The sequence below is a fragment of the Mastigoproctus giganteus genome, chromosome 5, assembly GCF_048544385.1.
Source record: "Mastigoproctus giganteus isolate SK-2022 chromosome 5, ASM4854438v1, whole genome shotgun sequence".
NCBI classification, from domain to species: Eukaryota; Metazoa; Arthropoda; class Arachnida; order Uropygi; family Thelyphonidae; genus Mastigoproctus; species Mastigoproctus giganteus.
This window is the reverse complement of record NC_143579.1, coordinates 102,573,315-102,596,170: the sequence shown is the minus strand read 5'-3', so window position 1 is coordinate 102,596,170 and position 22,856 is coordinate 102,573,315. Positions and strand designations below refer to the sequence as shown.

The 22,856-nt window shown below is 37.7% G+C and overlaps 1 protein-coding gene across 1 annotated transcript in view; it reads right to left on the bottom strand.

Annotated features, from left to right (window-relative positions):
* Positions 1-22,856, bottom strand: part of LOC150085595 (serine/threonine-protein kinase PAK 1-like) — a 121,604-nt gene that overhangs the window by 38,201 nt on the left and 60,547 nt on the right. Inside the window, exons 5-6 of the mRNA XM_090373379.1 lie at positions 19,190-19,328; positions 9,180-9,243 (exon numbers count right to left, since the gene is read on the bottom strand). Coding sequence (XP_090229505.1) covers positions 9,180-9,243; positions 19,190-19,328 — 203 coding nt within the window. The remainder of the gene's footprint in view (positions 1-9,179; positions 9,244-19,189; positions 19,329-22,856) is intronic.

Genomic DNA, 22,856 nt, shown 5'->3' with positions numbered 1-22,856 from the left:
TCTGGTATTCTGGTAGGTAAATGGACAATCTGTGCAAGATCATTAGTAATTGCAAAAGCCTCAGCATCTCAACCAATTGGGTCCATGTGACTAGAAAATGAAATCCAGCAGGAGTTGTGAACATTAAAATCACCAAGGAAAGTTACCTCACTGTTAGGAAAGTTGGGCTGCAGAAAGTCATGTTTCAAAGCAAAAAGAGGAAGTCAAGGAGTTCTAAGTGATTAGTGGAGCTGGCAGAATGATAGAGGAAACAGATGAATTTGACAGAATGTAGTAGAGATTTCTAGCCAGAGAAGATCGAAAAGAGGAGAGTAAAAATTACTAAGTCTCTGACAGGAAATATCAGAACGGACATATGCACAAGTACCAACTTTGAAGCGAAAGGAATCATACAGCCAATAATTCAGACAACTGAAATGAGCAGTGGCTGAATTAATCGATAACAGATTCTGTCAGACTAAGTGGAAATGGACATCATTGTGATTAGAACTGAGACCACTGTATATTTGTGAAATGAACGAGGAAGTGTTTGGAAGTGTTAGTTCTTTTCGCCGATAAGTTAGTTCTATTAATTTGAGATTGCATGGTGTATTCAGAAGTAAGAAAAAGTGGTGAGGTCATGCTGTACGAAGCAATGAAATTTTTGGATATGGCATATGCATGATAAGAATATGACCAGCTCCTTGACAATGGCCCCTGGATATAGACTACTCAGACTATCTGGCAGAGTAGAGGCAGCGAGATTATAATAAACTAAACTAAGGTTCAATAAACCCTGTCATAAGGCCTATGGGGGAAGTTATAACATGAAAGAAATCAAATTAGCAATAGTAGAGTTACAATAGAATTGCATTATGAAGTTACATTCAGGAAAACAGAATAATCACTCGATCATTTCATTATATTTCAAATTATATTCGATTATTTCACAATATTGCTAATCATATTCGATTGTTTCACAATATGGCTAATCATATTCAATTATTTCACAGTATTTTGAATTATCTCATTCAATTATATCATCCGAATGATTAGTTGAATTTTAATACAATATTAACATTCTGATGATTAAGGTAAAATAAATTACTTAAATTCTTTACGAAATTACAAAGAATATTTGTAATTGTCCGCAAGGGCTATTGAATAAAAGATGTGAATTTAAATTTGCAAACCACAAGGACCACCTGGCGTTATAAAAAGGAGGTGCACATAAAGCAAACAGAAAATTGAGGTAAGTAAACTCTGAAGGAAAGGAGGGGATATGGAAGCATAATCTAAGGAAGGATTATGAAATAAGTAAGTGTGAAAGGGATTAACCTGAATTCTGGGGGGGGGGGGAGAGAGAGAGAGAGAGAGAGAGAGAGAGAGAGAGAGAGAGAGAGAGAGAGAGAGATGCAGACTGCTAGACTGGGATAGCTGAAATGGTGGGATGTGACTTTTTATAATTCCAGAGATGTGTGTGTGTGTGGTCAACATCCTTATTAAGAATTATGGACTACGCTTTAATTGTGCTGTAGGATGTGAATATTTTGACTTCAAGCAAAGTGTAAAGGAATTTGCTAGATGAAAAAGGGGGTACAGACTAGTACCCCCTTTTTCTGTACTAGTACCCCTGTACAGACTTTATCAAGTCTGTACAGACTAGTACAGACTTGATAAAGTGAGTTACTCTCCTCAGAGTTTCCTTCACCCTGAGGTGGATGAGGGAAAGTGTTTTGGTATCAAGATTATATGGAAATGAAACCAAATTCAACAAAAATGAATTAGAAAAAAAAAGCAAAACGAAGGAATTAAAGATGAATTACAGAGAAACGTGTAAACTCGGATGGATCAAAAATTACCTAGGAATTAAAGTTTTTTTTATTTTTCAGATGACTGAAGTTGTTGCCTCACCTTTCCCTTATTATTTCTTCGAACATGTTATTGTATGACAGGTTGGAATAGGCTCCTTGTTTCTTGTTAATAGCTGTCGCTCAAAAATACAGGACAAAGAAGGCTTCTTTGAAGGTTTTACTCGAGTAGGATTGTCTGTGGAAAGAATTAAAGGATTTTGGTACTCCTACATCCCACCACATGGAGTGGTCATTCTCTCTTTCTGCTACTCCCTCCCTAGGTGACACCTCCCCTCGCCTTGTGGTTCCCTCCACTGTTAACTTTTAATTAGCACATCTGGACTGGTATGGGCATCCTGTGCCTTCACTACTGCCCCCACTCTATACCTCTATCATTTTATCCCCCCTACTACCCATCTTCCCACTCCTATTTCCCAACTTTTTTTTTTGGACCCTCTCTGCCTGTAGCCTTGGAGTCTTGCAGCTCTGTCCCCCCCCCCAATATAGTTTGTACTGTGATACAGCTACTTTGTGTTGCAGTACAAACTATATTGGGGGGGGGGCAGAGCTGCAAGACAGTAAACGCTTACTCTCATATGCCTCTACAAGAGAAATCATGAGCCGTTATTTTGAATTTGTTGATTCTACTATACATTTGTCCTTTCTCTGTTCCTGAATTCTCTTGTGTAATCTTCTGCAGGATTCACCAATGTAAGTAGAGTTCCATGGCATGAACACTGCAAGAAGTACATAGGCCTCATGGAAGATTCTTTTTTGTCAGATGCTGTTTTAAAGATGTAGATGCTGTGTCATGGAAGATTCTTTTTTGTCAGATGCTGTTTTAAAGATGTAGATGCTGTGTAGAAGGTTCAGATATCGTAGGTTCTAGCTGTTTTTGCAATGGCTGTGCTGATTCTCGGGACATATGGTATGATTATCTTGCCTGGAGGAATCGTGGATTCCTTATTAGGGTTGTTGAAATCTGCAATTGCACTAGTTGTGGCTTTCTCCTTGAATCTTGATAAGAACTGTTAAATTTTGTGATGGCTCTGATATTATTCAACTCTTGCGGGAGTTTAAAAGAAAGCCATAGCTAGAATAATCAATTGTACTAGTTATGAGATTGTACAATGTCACAATCCCAAAAGATTGCTGTGATCATTGCTCCAGTGGATGGAACTGTTTGTTTCCTTCTCTGATGGTACTTAGAAGACCAAACAATGGAAACAATGTTTTCCATCGTTTAGATTGCTTCTTTGACTCAGGCTGTAGCGGTGGATACCTGTCTCATTTACAGTTACGAATCTTGCAAAAAATTTTTTCTCAATCTGCTTTCTAATGCACCAAACACAACTGATCAGGTGTCAGAAGCCTTAGGATGCATTTTGTAGAAACTTTTGATAAACCCAATTCATTTGTCAGAATTTTTGTACCTATTCACATGACATGAGTGCAGTCTTCACTATTTTGTGAATTGGTAATTGCTGGTCTGCCATCACCATATCATATGTTGTATTAATATTTTTCTGGCAATTAGCGATTACTGGTTGCTAACTGCAAGAGTTATCTCTGATGCTCTCCCCATCCCACTTGAATTCTGCTGCCCATTTCTGCATCATGGCACATGATGGAGCAGATGTGCCCAAAGCAGAGGTCTGCACGGGCCTAAATTGTTTATTTTTACCTGGCCCAAGCCCGAATTTTTTTTTTTCAAAGGACCGATTTTTTTTATCCCACCCCAACTGAAATTTTTATATAAATAAAATCGCTAGCATTACTTTGAATTCAAAGTAATTTTAATAATTATAACAATAATAATTATCAATATTAATTATATAAAAAAGAAAATGTAATAAATTTTCAATTTATCATATTTAATATAATTCCAAAATGAATCGATAACGATATCCACCTCTACTTATATTAAAGAATTAAAACTAGTAGTAGTGGTATGTGATGCAAGAAAGCAGTGTATGAGCTTATGCAGCATCAGCAAAAAAAAAAAAAAAAAAAAAATTTACAAAACAAATCCATCTAAATGTTTGTCCAGTTCCTCCTTAAATTTATTTGACCTATCAACTTCCACAACGACAGATGGAAGTTTGTGCCAGCAATTAACCGCCCGCTGGCTAAAGGCAAATTTCCGCACATCCATTCTACATCTGTCTTTCCTCAATTTGAATTTATGCCCCTTAGGTTCGTAATCTGAACAAGTGGAAGAATCCATCAGAATTCAGCGAGCTCAACCCATTCAAGGCCTTATACACCTCGCAGGTGCCTAGTCTCCAGCCGCTGCAATTTGCAGAACTTAAGTCTCTCTTGGTAAGGGGATCCCTTCATTCCCCTCACTAATCTTGTTGCCCTTTTCTGTACACACACTCAACTATCCGCAGTACTCAAGGTGTGGCCTGACCATTGCCTTATACAGAGGGACAATCACCTCCTTTTCCCTGATAGCAAAATTCCTATATATCATTGATAAAACCCCATGACCTGCCCTGGCAGCCTGTCTGCATTGCTCAGAAAACTTCATATCTGACTGCACAATTACTCCCAGGTTTTTCATTTTTTACTACCTTAAGTGTAATATCAAACAGTTGGTGCGTTTCTCTGGGGTTACTTCTACCCATAAGCATACTTTGCATTTGTCAAGGTTAAACTTCAGTTGCCACTTCTCAGCCCATCTGCACAAATTTTCTAGATCCTGTTGCAGTAGCACACTGCCATTACTGTTATTAACAACCCTGCTGACCTTTGTATCATCTACAAACTTCGACACTAAGCCTGATATACCTTCATCAATATCACTGATAAATATACAAAACAGTGAACCGAACACCGTGGGACTCCACTAATAACATTAGTCCACGAAGAGCAGCACCCATTGATTACCACCCTCTGTCTTCTCCCACTCAACCATCCTTTTATCCATTGTAGCAACTTACTCTTAATACCATTCTGCTCCAGTCTGTACAGTAGTCTTCCATGCGCAACAGTGTTAAAAGCCTTCCTGCAATCCAAGTATATGATATCAAAATTATTTTTTGCATCCAATTCCTTTGTAACCACATCATAATAACCAATCAAATTTGTAGGACAAGACTTTCCCTTAACAAACCCATGCTGCATCTGAATTATTGCTGCAGCCTTGTCTAGATGATCCTGCAATGCATCTTTCACCAGTGACTCCATTATTTTACCTGGAACAGAAGTTAAACTAACTGGTCTGTAATTACTCATGTCACCCTTCGATCCCCCCTTTGTGAATTGGGGATACATTTGCACATCTCCAGTCAGTGGGGATCTCCCCCGAGTCCAAGGATGTCTCATAATTACGGCTAAGGGTTTGCTTACTTCCTTTGCTGCCTCCTTTAATATAACTGGATAGATCCCATCCACCCCAGGTGCCTTTCTTAGGTTTAACTTCAACAATTTCTCCTCCACTTTGCTCTCAGTTATTACAAAATCATTAAGCACCCTTCTACAATTTTCAAACCTTAATAACTCCTCATGTGTGAATGGAGATGCAAAATACTCATTCAGTTTGTTTGCTATCTGAGCAGGATCATCAACAGTCGAACCATCAATATCAAGTGGACCAATCGGATTCATCCCCTTCCTCTTAGAGTTTATATAAGTAAAGAAATCCTTGCTGTTTTTCTTAGCATCCTTTGCCAAAGATTTCTCGTAATCTGCCTTCGCCTGCCGAACCTCCTTTGTGACCTGATTACAGATTGACTTATATCTGCCATAGGCTTCTGAGTCGCTTGATAATTTATATGCATCCCATGCATTTTTCTTCTCTGTTACGAGTCTCATTAGTTCATTTGACAACCATTTAGGCCTAAACCTTGAACAATATTTCTTAATAGGTATGAAACTTTTAGTAGCTTCCACGATTAATTCCTTGAATGCTTCTCACTTAGAATTTACTGTTGGTAACATCATCAGTTGATCCAATTGTTCAGAATTTAAAAACTGTCTGAGACCTCTATAGTTACCTGACTGTCACTGACAATTTTCACTGTATGAATGATGTCCAAGTATTCCCCTTACCAGTATTTCTAAATTATTGGTCAGTACTGGATATAGCAAAGCGGTTAGAAAGTGTTACAAGTGAATGTTCTTAGAATTGAAAGTAGGTCAACCCAAAATCTCGGATGTAATAGAACTAGGGATTAACGGTATCACACTTTTAATAAATACTGTACAGATACAACTAAAAAGGAACCCATTTCCAGGTGACATAATGACTTGTAAATTGCAACTATGCCAGCTTAAGGGTAAAGGCTACATTACTGAGCAAAAATACAAATACAAGTCATTTCCACGAAAGAGTGCAAATTTTGGTGAATTTTGGAGATGTTGGCGAAGTGTGCCTTACTGGTCAATTAAAAGTGTCAACAGACAACCAACCAATACACATTTTTTAAAAAAACCTTTAAGAATTTAAAAGCATAAAATATTTACAAAAAAAAAAAAAAAAAAATATATATATATATATATACACACACACACATATATACACATATACAGGGTGATTCACTACCAGTGCGACAAACTTGCAGGAGGTGTATGGGGCACAAAGACGAATTGGAATCACAATGCATTGCAGGGTCCGAAATGCCTTTGTCATGCAGTAGAGGACGTTGAACGGGAGGTCGCGTGAACAGCGATCCCGCTGGAAGTCAGCATTTGCGAACCGGTTCCCAAGGCAGTAGGATGGACGAGTATTCAAACGTTGAACTGGCCGACATGCACCTCGCGTATGGAGCTGCGGACTGTAACGGGCACGCCGCTCTGCGCTTGTACCAAGAACGTTTCCCACACAGGCGTGCTCCTCATCACACGATTTTCGCATGTGTGCACAGAAGGTTACGTGAGACTGGTTGTTTCACGAGAGGTACCATGAATCAAGAGCGAACGACGAGGACGCCTGACAATGAGGAGAATGTCCTACATCTTGTAGAAGGCAATCCGAGTACGAGTACTCGAGTGATAGGCCAACGATTGGGTATTTCCAAATCCATTCGTATGGAGGATACTGTCAACAAACCAAATGAGTTCATACCATCTGCAACACGTCCAATCATTGGAGTCTGCGGATTATCCACTCCGGAGGACTTTTGCTTCTTGGTTTCTTCAACAGAAACGGTTCGCAAATGCTGACTTCCAGCGGGATCGCTGTTCACGAGACCTCCCGTTCAGCGACCTCTACCGCATGATGAAGGCATTTTGGACCCTGCAATGCTATGTGATTCCGATTCGTCTTTGTGACCCCTACACCTCCTGCAAGTTTGTCGCACTGGTGGTGAATCACCCTGTGTGTGTGTGTGTGTGTGTGTGGGAAATAGTCCAAAATGTTTGGAAATAACAATTCACTACGATTATTTGTATCCGAATCGAGCCCGAACATTGTTCATGCTATCTGGCCCCATGCAGACCTCTAGCCCAAAGTATATACAGTAGACTTTCGAAATAAATGCACCCCAAATAATGGCACATTGAGATTGGTTGTATACATACAGTGCGTATGTCTTGCAGTGCCAAAAAAAGAAAACAGCAAGTCGTGTGGACGGCCTCGTAGCTGAGTGGTCAGGAGCGAGAGTGCAGTAGTACACGCTCTTTGAGTAGACCGGGGTTCTAGCCCCTGACTGCTAAATACAGTCGATCTGCCAACCCGCACTGGACCAGCGTGGCAGATTATGGTTCATTTCCCTCAGCATGAATTGTTGAGGAGGCATCCATCCTACAGTGGGTTGATAATGGTTGCAGCTTACCTTTACTTTCAAAGTGAATTCTGTACTGATATCACAGATTATACAGCTGTTTTACATTTATTTAAAATTAAAAATCCCTCACTATGGCTCCTAAAGTTAATAAACCTCATACAGAGAGGAAAAGAAGAACAACATTAAACCTTAGTGACAAACTTGATAAAATGCAAACTATTCATTAGGATCACCCGGAATGTTAATTCATATACCCATGTGTATTGTGTCTGTAAATTGTGAGTGTTCTCTGCTCGATTTGCCTGTTTTGCTGAACGGAAAACTCTATTTTCTGGGGGAAAAACCTTGTTATCTACGCATGAGACCCACTAACTCAGCCATGGAGTGAAAAAAAAGCTTATAAAAGTTCCTCATATCATCGACAGGATTCGAATCCGGGCCCTTTCCACCCGATGTGGGGAGGACGGTGATGATACCATTGTGCTATTTGTGCAGACTAAAGTTGATATAATAAAGAAAATAGAACAGGGTGTAAGCAGAAATGTACTAATGGCAGAATATAACATTGGATTATCAACATGTTTGTTTTTTTATGTGCAGTTAATAAAATTGCATTCTTAATCTATCTATTTCTTATTTGGCCTCGTTATTTCTGCATTAAATACATTAAAAATAAAACTTTCTAGATAACATAAAAATCGAAATAATGGCACCTTGAATCCTCAAAGGTGCCGCTATTCTGCAGTCGTCTACTGTAATATACATCATGGATTTCTTTTGATAAGATAAGGAACCTCTGCAAGGTATCTTATCATGGTTCTATGTTTAAATTTTTCCATTAAAGAAAATACAGCACACAAAGTTTGCCAGGTTTTTGAGCAAAATAAAGTTATGAATCTATATTTTTGAATGTGTTTATATACAGAGGATCAAATAAACAAACAAAATTATATTCAAAATTTTACTGTTATTTCCTGCCTAGGCAGAATTGCAAACAAACACATTCTAGCTTACTGCAATTTTTATCCAACAAACTGTCCATTCTTACACATAATAATGATCTGGTTAGAATTCTTAAACTTCAATTCAATTTTTACTTCCAATAGACATACTCTGTTTTAAGCCCACCTACTGAAATAAAACTAAATTCTTCTGAACCAGAGCAGTATACGCTTGATCATTCTGTTCTGAAACCGAAATCAGATTTTGGTTTTTTTTTTTTTTTTTTAGGAGCATTAGCAACTAAGGCCATATTGCTCCGGGATATGCGGTGGTCATTTCGTGACCTTTCCGCATCCTCCGTATTTGGTGGTGACGGGCTCGAACTCCGGTCTAATCAAGAAGCGTGTGCTACGCACTGCTGCTCCTTCCCACCTGGCTACGGAGGCGCCTACCGAAATCAGAGGTGCATCACTTGCCAGGTCACTAGATACCCAAGACCCCGATGAGTCCTCAGTTTTACAATTTCAATGACTCCAATAATATACCAAGTTTTATTTTAAATTTGGTAAACTCTTTAATTGGGGACACAGAAAAGAATCATTAGTCAAGATAAGAATATCTATGAGATTAACCTTAAAATACATACCACAGGTCATAGAAGTGATAAACTTACCCAGAGCCAATCTTGTTCAGTAGGGTATATTTATTCTGAGGATCTCCAGGAGACACAATTTTTTCTATTAAATTGAAAACATTTTAATTTAATATAAATGTTATTCTATATTTACTTACAATAGTTCAGTTTATTTACATTAATGACTTAAGTTTAGGAAATTAAACAGCTCAACAAATAAAAATGTATATAAACAGACAAACTGAAGGGTAGATAAACAAGGATAATTTATAATGTAGAAATCAATTAGGTACAAGAAATAAGTAAATTGTAAGTAAATTTACTTATTGTAAGAAATAAGTAAAATTAAAATAATGTAATGATCATCGCACTTACTGAATGTAAGGATTTAATATGTAGTGTTACAACTAAGTCTTGTAACATGGCACATAAATAAACTGCAAGATAACCTAACAATTTAATTACTTTGTTGATTAAGACAGAATACAATAAATAATTTCTATAAAAATTATTTCATCTTATTCTAATTAGTGCTTTGCAACATCTAATACAGTGAAACCTCCCTTAACAGACACCTCTTGTTTTTGACACTCAGGCTTAAGAGCTAGCCAGAAGTATTAGAAATTACATGTTAAATTGGGCTCTGCAAATCACATGCTCTCCAGTGCAGATATGGACAATTTAATACAGCAGTTCTCAAACTTTACTGACATAAGGACTAGCTTTTACTTAAACTTTCTGCAGACTCGTTTTAACTTGAAAACATTTTCGTGGACCCCCAAGCATAACAATTTTTTTTTAATGCTCTAATTTTTTTCAGGTTTTAAATAGTAATAATAAATTTCAAAGATTATTTGCAGACTCCCTGAAGTATGGACCCCAAAGGGTCCATGCAGGGAGGCAACATTCCTGTAAGGCGCATTTGTGCAAACTTTTAACAGTACCACCAAAAGAATAATAAATAATTGTAGGCAGTTATTTTAATAAATATTTCATAATGATCAATGAAGACATGACAAAACACATTTTTGAATTAGAAAACTGAAACTATATTCTACCACTTACAAGAAACAAAAAAAATGGCTTTTATCAATTTAGAATGTTTCATACCATTACATTAATACAAACATCATAATAGGATGATAACAGAAAAAGAATCAAAAATTTAATTGATTTGATTCTTTTTCATTAAATTAACATAAATACAGTAAGTCCTTGACTTACGTGGATTTGTAGATACACTGTTGCACTACTTCTAATTATGACTAGCCACGGCATCCATCAAGTGCCACTTTAAATGTAATAGATTGCATTAGTGTTTGCTAATGTGAATTGATAGTGGCATCGGCGCTTTGTTTTCACCTTAACCACTTAAGTGTAAGTTGTACCTTGTGTGCTTATACTTGTTGTAAACAAAATAAATATAAACCCTAAATATGCCTTAGAAAATAAAAAAAAAAAATGGTGAGAATAGTAATCATAGTGATAAGAAGAGGCACATTATAACTATGGAGGCTAAAGTTGAAATCATTAAACAACATGAAAATGGCAAGAAATACGTGGACACTGCACGTGTTTACGAATTGAATGAATTGACTGTTAGAACCATTATAAAAGATAAATTTTGGATTATGCAGCACGTAAAAAGTTCTGTGCCAATGCAATCTATGATCATATCCAAAAGAAGAGGCTTATTAATAGAAGAAATGGAAAAATTGTTGATGATTTGGATAGAAGACATGAAACAACAATGAATGCTGATAAGTCTTATGCTCATAAAAGAAAAAGCCTCGAGTCTTTTTGAAGAACTAAAGTGTAAATGTGATGAGAATGTTGCGTGAAACATTCATTGCAAGCCATGGATCGTTTCAAAGATTTAAGGGCCGTGCTAAACTACACAACATAAAAGTTACAGGTGAGGCTGCTAGTGCAGACATAGTAGCAGCTAAGGAGTTCCCCAAGACTTTGGCAGAAATCATCAAAAACAAGGATTACCTACCATAACAGGCCTTCAATGTAGTTGAGACTGGTTTATATTGGGGAAAAAATGCCAGATCGTTCTTACATATTACAAGAAGAAAAAAACTATGCCAGGATTTAAGGTATCAAAGGGCAGATTAATCCTTCTAGATTAATCCTTCTTTTTGGTGGAAATGCTGCTGGAGGTTGCAAAATAAACCACTGTTAGTTTGTCATAGCAAAAATCCAAAGACCTTCAAAAATATTTCAAAGGCATCACCACCTGTTGTACAGAAATCCAATTGAAAAGCATGGGTGACACAAGAAATTTTTTGGCACTGGTTTCTCCATCATTTTGTGTAAGAAGTTAAAAATATTGCCAAGAAAACAACCTACCATTTAAGATAGTACTGCTGGTTGATAATGCACCTGGTCACCCAATAACTATGTGCAACTATAATGAAAACATAGTTACATTTTTGCCTGCAAATACAACTTCACTCATTCAACCCATGGACGAGGGTCTAATACAGACATTCAAAAAGTATTATCTACGAACAACATTTAGATAGGAAGTAAGCGCCACTGAAAGACAGAATGCCAGATCATAGAAGCAGTTCTGGAAAGAATTTGATATTTACAAAGCTGTTTAAAATATCAATGATGCCTGGAGTGAAATTACCGTATCAACCACGAATGCCGTCTGGAAGAAACTCATCCCCCAGTTTGTTCAAGATGCTTCAGGAAGTGAAGAAAATGAAGATATAATTAGAGAGCTTGTGGAAATAACCAGAACATTGGAATTAAATTTAGAGGAAAATGATTTTATTGAATTGTTTCAAAGTCATAGAAAGGAATTAAGCAATGAAGATTTAATGGAGCTTGATGACTATAAAAATGAAGATGAGGTTTCAGAGGATGTACAAGGAGTTGAACTATCAAAACAATTTTATATCAAGGAAATGACAAAATGCTTTAAAATGACTGACAGACTAGCTGGCTTAAAAGCTCAGGATCCAGACACCAAACGGTTTGAAAATGTGATTGGAGTGGTGCATGATGCAATTGCATGCTACAAACTGTTTACGACGAGAAAAAAAAAAAAAAAGAGCTACAGTGCAGACATCATCGGACAAGTAGTTCAAGACACCATCAAAATCTCCAGTCTGAAAACATATTAAACGATTAGTACAAAATGGGTATTTTCGGCTAAATTAGATATTTTTATATTTATGTACGAGTATGTACTCAATAGGATATTGAATAAAGTTTTATTTCCAGAAAGTTTATGAATAAACTTTCTGGAAATAAAGAAATCAATGGTCAGGCCACGCCTTGAGTACTGCGTACAGGTCTAGAGGCCTCATTTTAGGAAGGATGTAGATTTGCTTGTACAGAGAAGGGCAACAAGATTCGCGAGGGGAATGAAGAGATCCTCTTAACAAGAGAGGCTTAAGTTCTGCAAATTGCAGTAGCTGGAGACTAGGCACCTGCGAGGTGATATGATTGAGATGTATAAGGCCTTGAATGGGATGAACATGCTGAATTCTGATGGGATTCTTCCATTTGCTCAGATTACAAACCTAAGGGGGCATAAATTCAAATTGAGGAAAGACAGTTGTAGAATAGATGTGTGGAAATTTTCCTTTAGTCAGCGAGTGGTTAATTGGCTGGAACAAACTTCCATCCCGTTGGTATTATGGAAGTTGACTGGTTAAATAAATTTAAGGAGCAACTGGACAAACACTTAGAGGGAATGGTTGTGTGAATTTTTTTTTTTTTTCGGCTAATACTACATAAGTTCATACACTGGCTTTCCTGCATCACATGCCTCTATTACTACTATTACTTTCATCGTTATCATATGTCCCATTATAAGAATCAATTTTGAATGCCTTTGTGATATTTTTCCAAAACACATTTCTGGAGATCACTACCATAAAACAATAAAAATAATTTGAACTTTCCGGTCTATTGAGCTTTTCTGTTAGTGCAATAAACAGGTGGCAAACTCGATATTATTGCATTTGCGATAATACCGATAACTGGAATTCTGTGGGTTTTTACGTTACGGTATTATGGTGAAATGAGTTCCCCTACACTGAAATCTTCAATCATACAAAAAACATAAATAAATTTTCAGAATCTTCTCTTCATTTCTATTTACTTATTACAATGGTGAAGGGAAAGGGACCAATGGAAAGTGCAAGTGCTGGCAGGGCTAGGAAATGAAACAAAATTAATTTCAAAATGAAGATGATTAATTAAGAAGTATGAAGCACGACAAACTTTGACAAAATTAGATCTCGCTGCTTGAACAGTGAATACTATTTTAAGGGACAGTGTGCATGTAAAAGATCATGTTAAAAGATCAATGTATTTAAGATCAACAGTGATCACAAAATAGTGTTCATGTGCTATATCGAAGATGAAAAAGCTATTAATAATATGGATGGAAAATCATATTCAGAAGCAAGTGCCCTTGAGTCCAATGGCCATTCAAGCAAAAGCAAGAAGTATGGCGAACCCCAAGCTAAATTTGTGGCAAGCAACGGGTGGTTTAATAGGTTCAAGCATCGTGCTGGTTTCCAAAACATTAAAGTAGGCGATGAAGTTGCCAGTGCTGATTATGCAGCTGCACAGAAATTTAGTGATGTGTTGGAAAAAACCACCCTAAATCTACACAGCCCTCAACTTCCGCAGCGGCATATTTATCAGCTGTCAACTATGTTTGAAAGATAAAACTTGCTGATGTTATATGCTGGTTTCCTCTTTTTGTAATTTTCCCTGAGCATAAGATAAATTGAATAAACAATTCTATTTACATGTTCATGGAACATTTCTTTTTTGCTTCAATCAAATTTGTGAGTGCTGCATAAGCATTTAGGGAAATTCCAACTTATGTAAAATTCTGACTTACGTAGAGTTCTGCAGAATGCAACCTTTATGTAAGTCAGGAAGTAGCTGTATTTCGAACAAACGGGAGGGTGCATATCTGGCAGAAACCACATGACTATGCACCGGCCATGTCAACATGGAACAGTTCAGGCAAGTGAATGGTTGGTAATTGTCTGGAGCGTGTTCAACTGGCACATGTTGGGACCTCTCCTCTACATCTAGATACATCTCTGAATGATCCAGGTTGTGTCCCTCCTTTCAGACCATCTGCATGCCTTCATGGTCATTGTGCACCCATGAACTCTTCTAGCAGGACAATGGGCCTCCTCACAGAACCCTGGTGACTAGAACATGGTTCGAAGAGCATTCTGTAGATTTTACCACCATGGAATGGCCTCCCCGTTCACCAGACATAACCCTGTGGAGCATCTTTGGGATGCTGTGGAAAGGTCCGTTCAGGCTTTGGTAATGCCGTTGCATTACCACCAAGTAATGCGACGGCAGAATTATGGACAGTGGTGCAGCAAGCACCACTGTCCATAATTCAAAAGGTGAGCCTACTGTTACTAGATAGGTATCCCATGATTTCTGTTCAACTCAGTATACTAATGGAACATACTACACACTACTTATTCATGGCTCATATGTGCTTCTTTGGGAGCCAGTCACATATGATGTAATATGTCTGGAGTAGAATGGCTGTCCCACAGACATTTTTTATGAACAGCAATACTTTGTGAACCTTCCTTACGTACCCATTAACTTACCAACTGAGGTCAATGCAGATATTACACTGATGAGTGCTGTATCAAATTGCTTCCAGCAGTGTCTTCATATTAGAGTATATTTCCTTCAGACGAGTAGTGGGCAAATGGACGGATAGCTTTAGGTTCCTGTTATGCAAGAGTAAAACTTTAAAACTTCATTGTAGAATCAATGAAGAGATGCCATTCCCATGTAATGTGTAATTGTAATGATTCACTAAAAGTAGCCAAGCAAAACTTGCTTTCTTCTTTGATAGTGAGATATTCTTCTTAAGCAAATGATTATGTACTTTAGTTTGTGGTTTCCCTTTACTAATGGATTTTGGTCAAGTTCTTCCATCTTTCTGTGTGGTTTTTATGAGCTTATAAGTAGTGCACAATGAGAATATATAACTCTACAGGTGGAATAGTCATTTCAGTTTGTGTTCTGATGGAACATCTCCCTGCAACTTTCTAGGCAAATGAAGTTTGTTAGTTACAGGATTCACCACTTTTCTTGCCTTGTGGTATGATATGTTCAACTCTGCCTTTAGAACTTTTTCTTCTTTTCACCACTGAGCATATGCTCAGGAGTATGCAGTGCTCTCCTTGGCAGTTAATAAAGGTGTGTTTTTGGGCTGAACATACAGTAATTTTGTGGTCCTTTGTGCACCACACCAAGTATATGAAAAGGCACCATGAGAGGCCATTTGCAAGCACACATATTTCTGACACTTAAAACACCTTAGTAGGTTAGATACTTATGGCCTTACCATGTAGTGCAGGTACGCCCAGCTGTAACCTAATTCAGAAACAGTGAATTGAAAAAAAGAATAAGGTGTCTAGTGGAGACTATTCCCATCTCTACGCAAGAATATTCATTTTACAGCTGTCTCTCTTCATGGCTTTAGTTCGGAACAGATTTCTTCTTTAAATGCTTCAAGCAGATTCCATTCTGAGATGAACTTAGTGTCATATGCAGTAATCAGCTTTCCTTCAATGCCACTGGATCTAAGCTAACCTGAATGCCTTTTTTCTTTCTTTTTTTTAATCAAGATGTCACTAGGTGTACCTGTTTAAATGATTTTTGGAGCACCTACTAATTTTTCAGGCCCTTCTGAATGAAAAGGACAACATTTTCCCTATGGGTTTTTCACAAGTGTAATGGATTATTAGAAAGCATGATGTAGGTGCTGACATTTGTGTTTTTGCCCTTTCTTGTGTGGGTGGTTGTAATTTACTGGTAAGGACTGAGTTGGTATCCCAGAAGAAGAATTTAAATTATCAGGATTCACAGAGATTTTTAATTGGTTCAGTGCCTTGGCTCTCCACTCAACACAGAACCCAAGGGGATGCCCACTACCTGGCAAGCAATAAATGCCCTCAATAGTGGGATGACGGGTGGTACACAAGCACCATACCAACACACCCACCAGCCAGAACCATGTCTTTTGGACCAGAGGTTGCAGTTCAGAGCAAACACACAAGATTCCTATGGTAGTATCCTAGAAACTAGACTGTGGGAGATAGATCCAGTGATGCTAATCTGGAGGATCAGCAGCAGCATCACTATACACTCATGCCCATGTCAAGGGACGTATGCAGTGGCGTAATCAATGTTACTTGTTTTTTTTTTTTTTTTTTTGATTTGGTAGTTGTTGGCGCATCGGCTTCTGTGGCCATATTGCACCTCCCAAGGTTTTTGCAGTACTTTGATCCAAGCCCGAGGCGGGAATCGAACCCACGACCTTTGGGTTGCCGGGCAGGTACTTTACCCACTCGGCTAGCCCGGTCGGCAATGTTACTTGTTTTCCCACTTTCTGGTAGGTTACTTTATTCTCAATCTTATATTTTTAAATTTTCACTAGTTTCCAAATATCACATACTTCTGAGAAAGCAGGATGCTGACTCTTGCAATTAGGACATTAGAACAATGTGGAGATGGCAGTACATTCAGTTTGTGCATGGTTTTTATATGCACAGTTTGCACAAGTAGAAGGGTTTAGGATGTACGGTCAAACATGACAATTTAAGTATCCTGCTTTAACAGAGGTCAGCAAATTTGGTGAACTAAAAGTCAAAATGATGTGTGTGTGTGTGTTGCATTTATGTTGCCATCTTTTTTGATCATTATTCATTTGCTTATATCACTTTCTGATATTGTAACTCTTCAATTATCTTCCCTTCTGAATACTTTAACAGGTCCCATTCACTTTGACTCCTTTGGAGAATTTTAGTGTGGCACATGGAGAAACTTTAATTAAAATTCCACTTAACAATGAAAGCTTTAGTAAGCATTTTGAATGTTTGGGTTGAGTAATCTCTATCAGTAGATCACCTGGCAGGAGCCTTTTGACCATTTCTGGTGATTTCGCTGCATTCTCTAAATATCTCCATACAACAAAAGGAGAGTTCCCCACTGGTTGAGTTGGCAAAGGAATTATTGCATGGAATGCTGGCAACTGCCTGGCTGTCTCTAAGCTGAGAGCTCTTTGGCTCTAATGGTGGATATTCAATTGTATCCTTTTTTGCTCCTTCAGCCCTGGAAGTTGGCTTTTCTGCCCAGGTTTCCAGCACGGCCAAACAGAGGGGAAAGCGAGCAACAAAGTGGCCAGGAAAGATTAACTGGGTTAGTTTTTAGTAACTAAAAATAAAAAAAGGACAGAAAGGTAACTTTCCCCTCTGGGCTCTAGGAAAACAAAGCAGTTGACTATAACAAAAATAAAAATGAATATTAAACAAAATCTAATACAGTCAGTCCTCGTATAACACGTGTTTACATTACACGAATTCGATCATACACGATTTATAAATAGGGGAACAATATCTCATATAACACGAACCGAATTCGCTTAGGCACGATTCGCCTTTGTGTTTAAAGAAATGGCAGTCGAACGCAGAATCACCCCAACCGAACGCAACACGATAGGAATGAAGAGAAGATTCTGAAAATGTATTTGTTTTTTATATCAGTGAAGGATGAACACATTTCACCAAAATAATGCAAAAACCAACACAATTCCAGATATTGGTATAATGGCAAATGCAATTAGATCGAGTTTACTACCAGTTTATAACAGATTCCACTAGCAGAAACGCAACTGGAAATTGATTTTATTGTTTTATGGTAGTAACCCCTAGAAATGTGCTTTAGTAAAATGTGAGGTGTTAATAGTATCTCTGCTTTTACGGTGTTGTTTATTCAGTTGCTACACACGCGCAGGTTTGTTTATGTGTATCAAGCATGCCTCCTCGTTTTGTAATTGTGCTTTGTTCCCCAAAAATGAGTAAAATACTTAATTAAAAGATGTGAAAAGGAAGCGTCCTGGTGAAGACACTGCAGATTCAGAGAGAAAAAGGAAAGCAATATCGATAAACAGAGGCGGACTGGGTCAAAAATTCTTACCTGGGAAAATTTATAGTGGCCTCATACTAGCGTTTATGGCCAAAATCACACTGGCCTCCGGCCAACTGGGGTTTCCCCGGTAAGTTTTATGGCCAGTCCACCTCTGTCGATAGAGAAAAAATATGAAATTGTGAAACACTGAGCGAAATGAAAGATCATGTGATATTGCACGTGCTACAGACCTAAATGAGGCAACGCCGAGAATTACAAAGAATGCAGAGAAAATAAAAACAACTTTCATAGCGGGAACAACTCAAAGTGTAATTAAAATCCATTAGATTAAGACACAAGAATTGGAAAAGATGGAAGGGCTGTCATCTGTTTGGATAGAAAATCAAACAAAAAACAAGTTTGCTTACGATAGAAGCAAAAGCATTAGCAATATTTTATTACGTAATAGTCATAATAAAATACCTACGTATTTTATTACGATTATTTATTGTGTTTGGTAATGTTTTGGTTAAAAATGTGTGTTCAATCTTGGGTGGTCAGCACCTAACCCTATTTTTCCCATAGGGCCTGTTGTTCATATTGCACGAGGGTTTCTAGGAACACAACTATCGTGCTATACGAGGACTGACTGTATATATCTTTTAGACAGAAAGCATTATATGGATTACTTGAAGTTGTTTGATCACTGAATTGCTTGGCACAAGATAAGAATATAAGCAATATTTTAAGACAAACAAATTCCATAATACCTAGGGATAAGTTCATGGGCTGACATATAGCACAAGATTAAAAACTTTCACAAGACTGGTAGTCACATAGCATAAGAATTTGTGTAGTAGAAAATCGATACGCAATAAACAAGTATGCCTTTGGCTGATGAATGATTGATGACCGAAATAAATCACCTCCCAAGATCACAGAGATTGAGACTTGGGAAAATTTAAGGAGAAACTGGCCATGTACATACACAGTCAAGTGATAGGTCTAGCTTTCTCGATAAATTTTTTTTTGATGATGATAAAGAGTAAAAGAAAATAAGGACTTTTGTTTATTCTGTTTCTTATAAATTTAGCAAATAGTAAAATACATACTAAGCTTTTCAATTATTTCCTCATCGGTCATCTTTGGCACAATTTCTTTTTTTCTCAACACAGGTGAGGGATTTGGTTTTTCATCCCCTATTGAGATACTAGCTTCTTCAAGTTTCCTAAGTGCCTCATCAAGATCATCCTATTAAAAAAACAAACATAATATATACACATGGAAAATACCATACAAATTATTTATCATGAATGCTTATCTAATCATGAAAAGTAATTATTTATGAGGGTTGATCATTCAATTCCCGGACTGGTGCAAGATCTTATCTTAATTGCCATCATTTGAATCTTCTGTGGATTTCTTCTACTTGAAATACTCTCCCTTGAACTTTACACACTTTCGCCACTGTCATACCAATGCATTAAATGCATTTTGCAATCCATTTTTTGAAAGACTGCAAAGTGCTTCCGTTGTGGCTCTGCAAGCATGATCGTGTTGAATGAGAAACGCTTGCCTTTCAGAGCTTTCTTCAGATATGGAAACAGGAAGAAATCACACTGGGCTAAGTCTGATTGAATAAGGGGGATAAGGCAGAACCTTGGCACCTATGGCAGTGATCACTGCCTGCACAATATTAGCCGCATGGGACCTGGCATTGTCTTGATTGAGAAACCGCTTCACACCAGAATATGGCTGTCCTACCAAGACATTCATTACCATACACTTTGTTCATCTCTGTTTCTTATGCATTTAACCCATCTGACACAATAACAAATTGCACATCACTTTCAATCTGCATGTCCGACATGATATTTGCTTCAAAATGATCATCAGTGACACGCCGCTAAAAAAACTCTTCACGCAACACTAGATCAACAAGTACTGGCACGCACACTCAGTGTCTGCTCAGCAGCAATCAGGGAGAGTGCCTTTAGTGGCAGTTATGAAAAGTTCACACGGTAAACATAAAATCTTGCACCAGTCTGCAAATTAAATGATTACCCCTTGTATTTAATACATGCAGTTATACAGGTGGTGAAAACAATAAAGGAAATACTTGGATATGACATATATTTGCAGAGGTGAGTGCTACAATCACCCATCATGACCAGCTAGTGCCACATGCAAATCATTCCTCAGCAGTTCTCTGATTGCAGATATAAAAGGAAGCTGCACCATGAGTCTGATATTATGAACAAACATGACAGCATAGGCAACTCTCAAGGACACTAGGGTGTAATTGTAGGTGGACGGTTAGCAGGAGCATCTGTGAGAAAAACACCAAACTCACATCACAAGGAACTGCTTCAAAGGCAATGATGGAATGGGAGAAGAGAAGAAGACATCTTTGTTATGCAACGATGACTGACAAAGAATACTCAGCAATGGTGATGTGTAACCATTAGTCAGGATTATGAAGTGGAGATCTAAAGTTGTTCTCCACTTTTTTTTTGTAGTGAACAGATAGGAGGGGAATAGTGCAAAAAAAAAAAAAAAAAACCATACCTTCTGGTGTGACTGTATCATAAGAGTGGAGCATTTCAATAGTTCTGGAGTTAGCATCAACATCAGTAGTGGCCTGTTATGCAAGAGAGCGAGCTTATACACCATTAACAAAAAAAAAAAAAAAAAAAACACCCCAACAACTTCCCATTTCACTTATCCATTCCCTCCAAATTTTTGTAGTACTTCTTTGAATTTATTTAAGCTATCTACTTCCACAACAACAGATGACGGTTTGTTCCAGCAATCAACCACTTGCTAGCTAAAGGCAAATTTCTGCACATCTATTCTGCAACAATCTTTCCTCAATTTGAATTTATGCCTCCTCAGTGCATAATCTAAGCAATATGAAAACTCCCATCAACATTGAGCTTGCTCAAACTGTTCAAAGCCTTAAACAGCTCAATCCAATCAACTTGCAGGTGCACAGTCTCCAGATGCTGCAATCTGCAGAACTGAAGCCTTTCTTGGTAAGAGCATTCCCCTCTGTTCCCCTCACCAATCTCATTGCCCTTCTCTGTACTTGTTCCAGCAGCTATACATCCTTAGTAAAATGAGGCCTCCAGACCTGTATACAGTACTCAAAGCATGGCCTGACAAATACCTTATACAAAAGGTATAACCACTTCCTTATCCCTATTAGCAAAATTCCTGTATTGCTCAGAGAACTTCATATCTGACTGCACAATTACCCCCAGGTCTTTTTCATTCACCACTACCCTGAGTGTAGTACCACACAGTTGGTACATTATTCTGAAATTACTGCTACCCATATGCAGTACTTTGCATTTGTCAATGTTAAACTTCAATTACCACTTCTCAGCCCAGCTATCTAACTTTTCTAGATCTTGTTGCAGTAGCATACTGTCCTTACTATCATCAATAACCCTGCTAATCTTTGTATCAATGGAAACTTGACATTAAGCCTAATATACATTCATCAATATCATTGATAAATATTGAAAACAACAATGGGCCCAACACTAATAACATTGGTCCACGAAGAGCAGTGTCCATTGATTACCACTCACTGTCGTCTTCTACTAAACCATCCCATTATCCATAGCAGCAACTTTCCCTTAATGCCGTAATGCTCCAATTTGAACAGCAGGCTTTTATGTGCAACAGTACAAAAGCTTTCCTGAAATCCAAGTATATGATATCAAAATTATTTTTTTGCATCCATTTTGTTTGTGACCACATCATAGTAACCAGTCAAATTGGTCAAACAAGATTTTCCTTTAACAAACCCATGCTGTGTTTGAACTATAATTGCAGTCTTATCTAGATGATCCTGCATTACTTCTTCAATTGCCTAATGTTTGATGACTTGATTATAGACTAGGTTATCTCTACCATAGGCTTCTGTGTCTCCTGATAATTTATAAGCATCCCATGCATTTTTCTTCTCTGTCACAAGTCCTATTAGTTCATCTGACATGCAGGCCAAAATTTGAACGGTATTTCTCAGTAGGTATGAAGAGTCTTGTAGCTTCCATGATTAATTCCTTGAATGCTTCTCATTTAGAATTTGTTGTTTATAACATCATCAGTTGGTTCCATCGTATAGAATTTAAAAACTGTCCGAGACCACTGTAGTCACCTTTATGAAAGCACATCTTTAAGTAAATCCCACATCAATACACTGTGATCATGGCTACCTAGTGGTTCCTTTATCTGCAGATTCTTACTGCATGAATAATTACTGCTGATAATCAGATCAAGAGTATTACTCCATGTGGTTGCCTCTTGAACATGGTCCTGTAGAAAACGGTCATTCATTAAATCCACGAAAGTCTTGCTAGTATGTGAGTGACCAACCCACAAGTTCCAGTCAATATCTGGAAAGTTAAAATTCCCCATTATAGGATATTCTGATTTATTGGACTACTCCATTTCACTGTACAGTTGTTCATTCTACTCATCAGTCATTAGACCTATAACACATTCCTACTCTCATTTTTGCTTTCGCAGTACTTTATACCAAACTGATTTAAAATTGCAGTAGCCACCCATTGTCAAATGGATGCACTGCCCCCAGATTTTATGCATTTCTTAACTAACAACATAACCTCTTCTCCCCCTTCCTATCCTGTCTGTTCTTTCTCTGCACATTGTACTCCCCATATGCAAATTCTACAATCCTTATGTCTCTGTGACACCATTCTCTGATAACCAAAAAATATCCACAATTGATGTCTTCACAAGCACTTC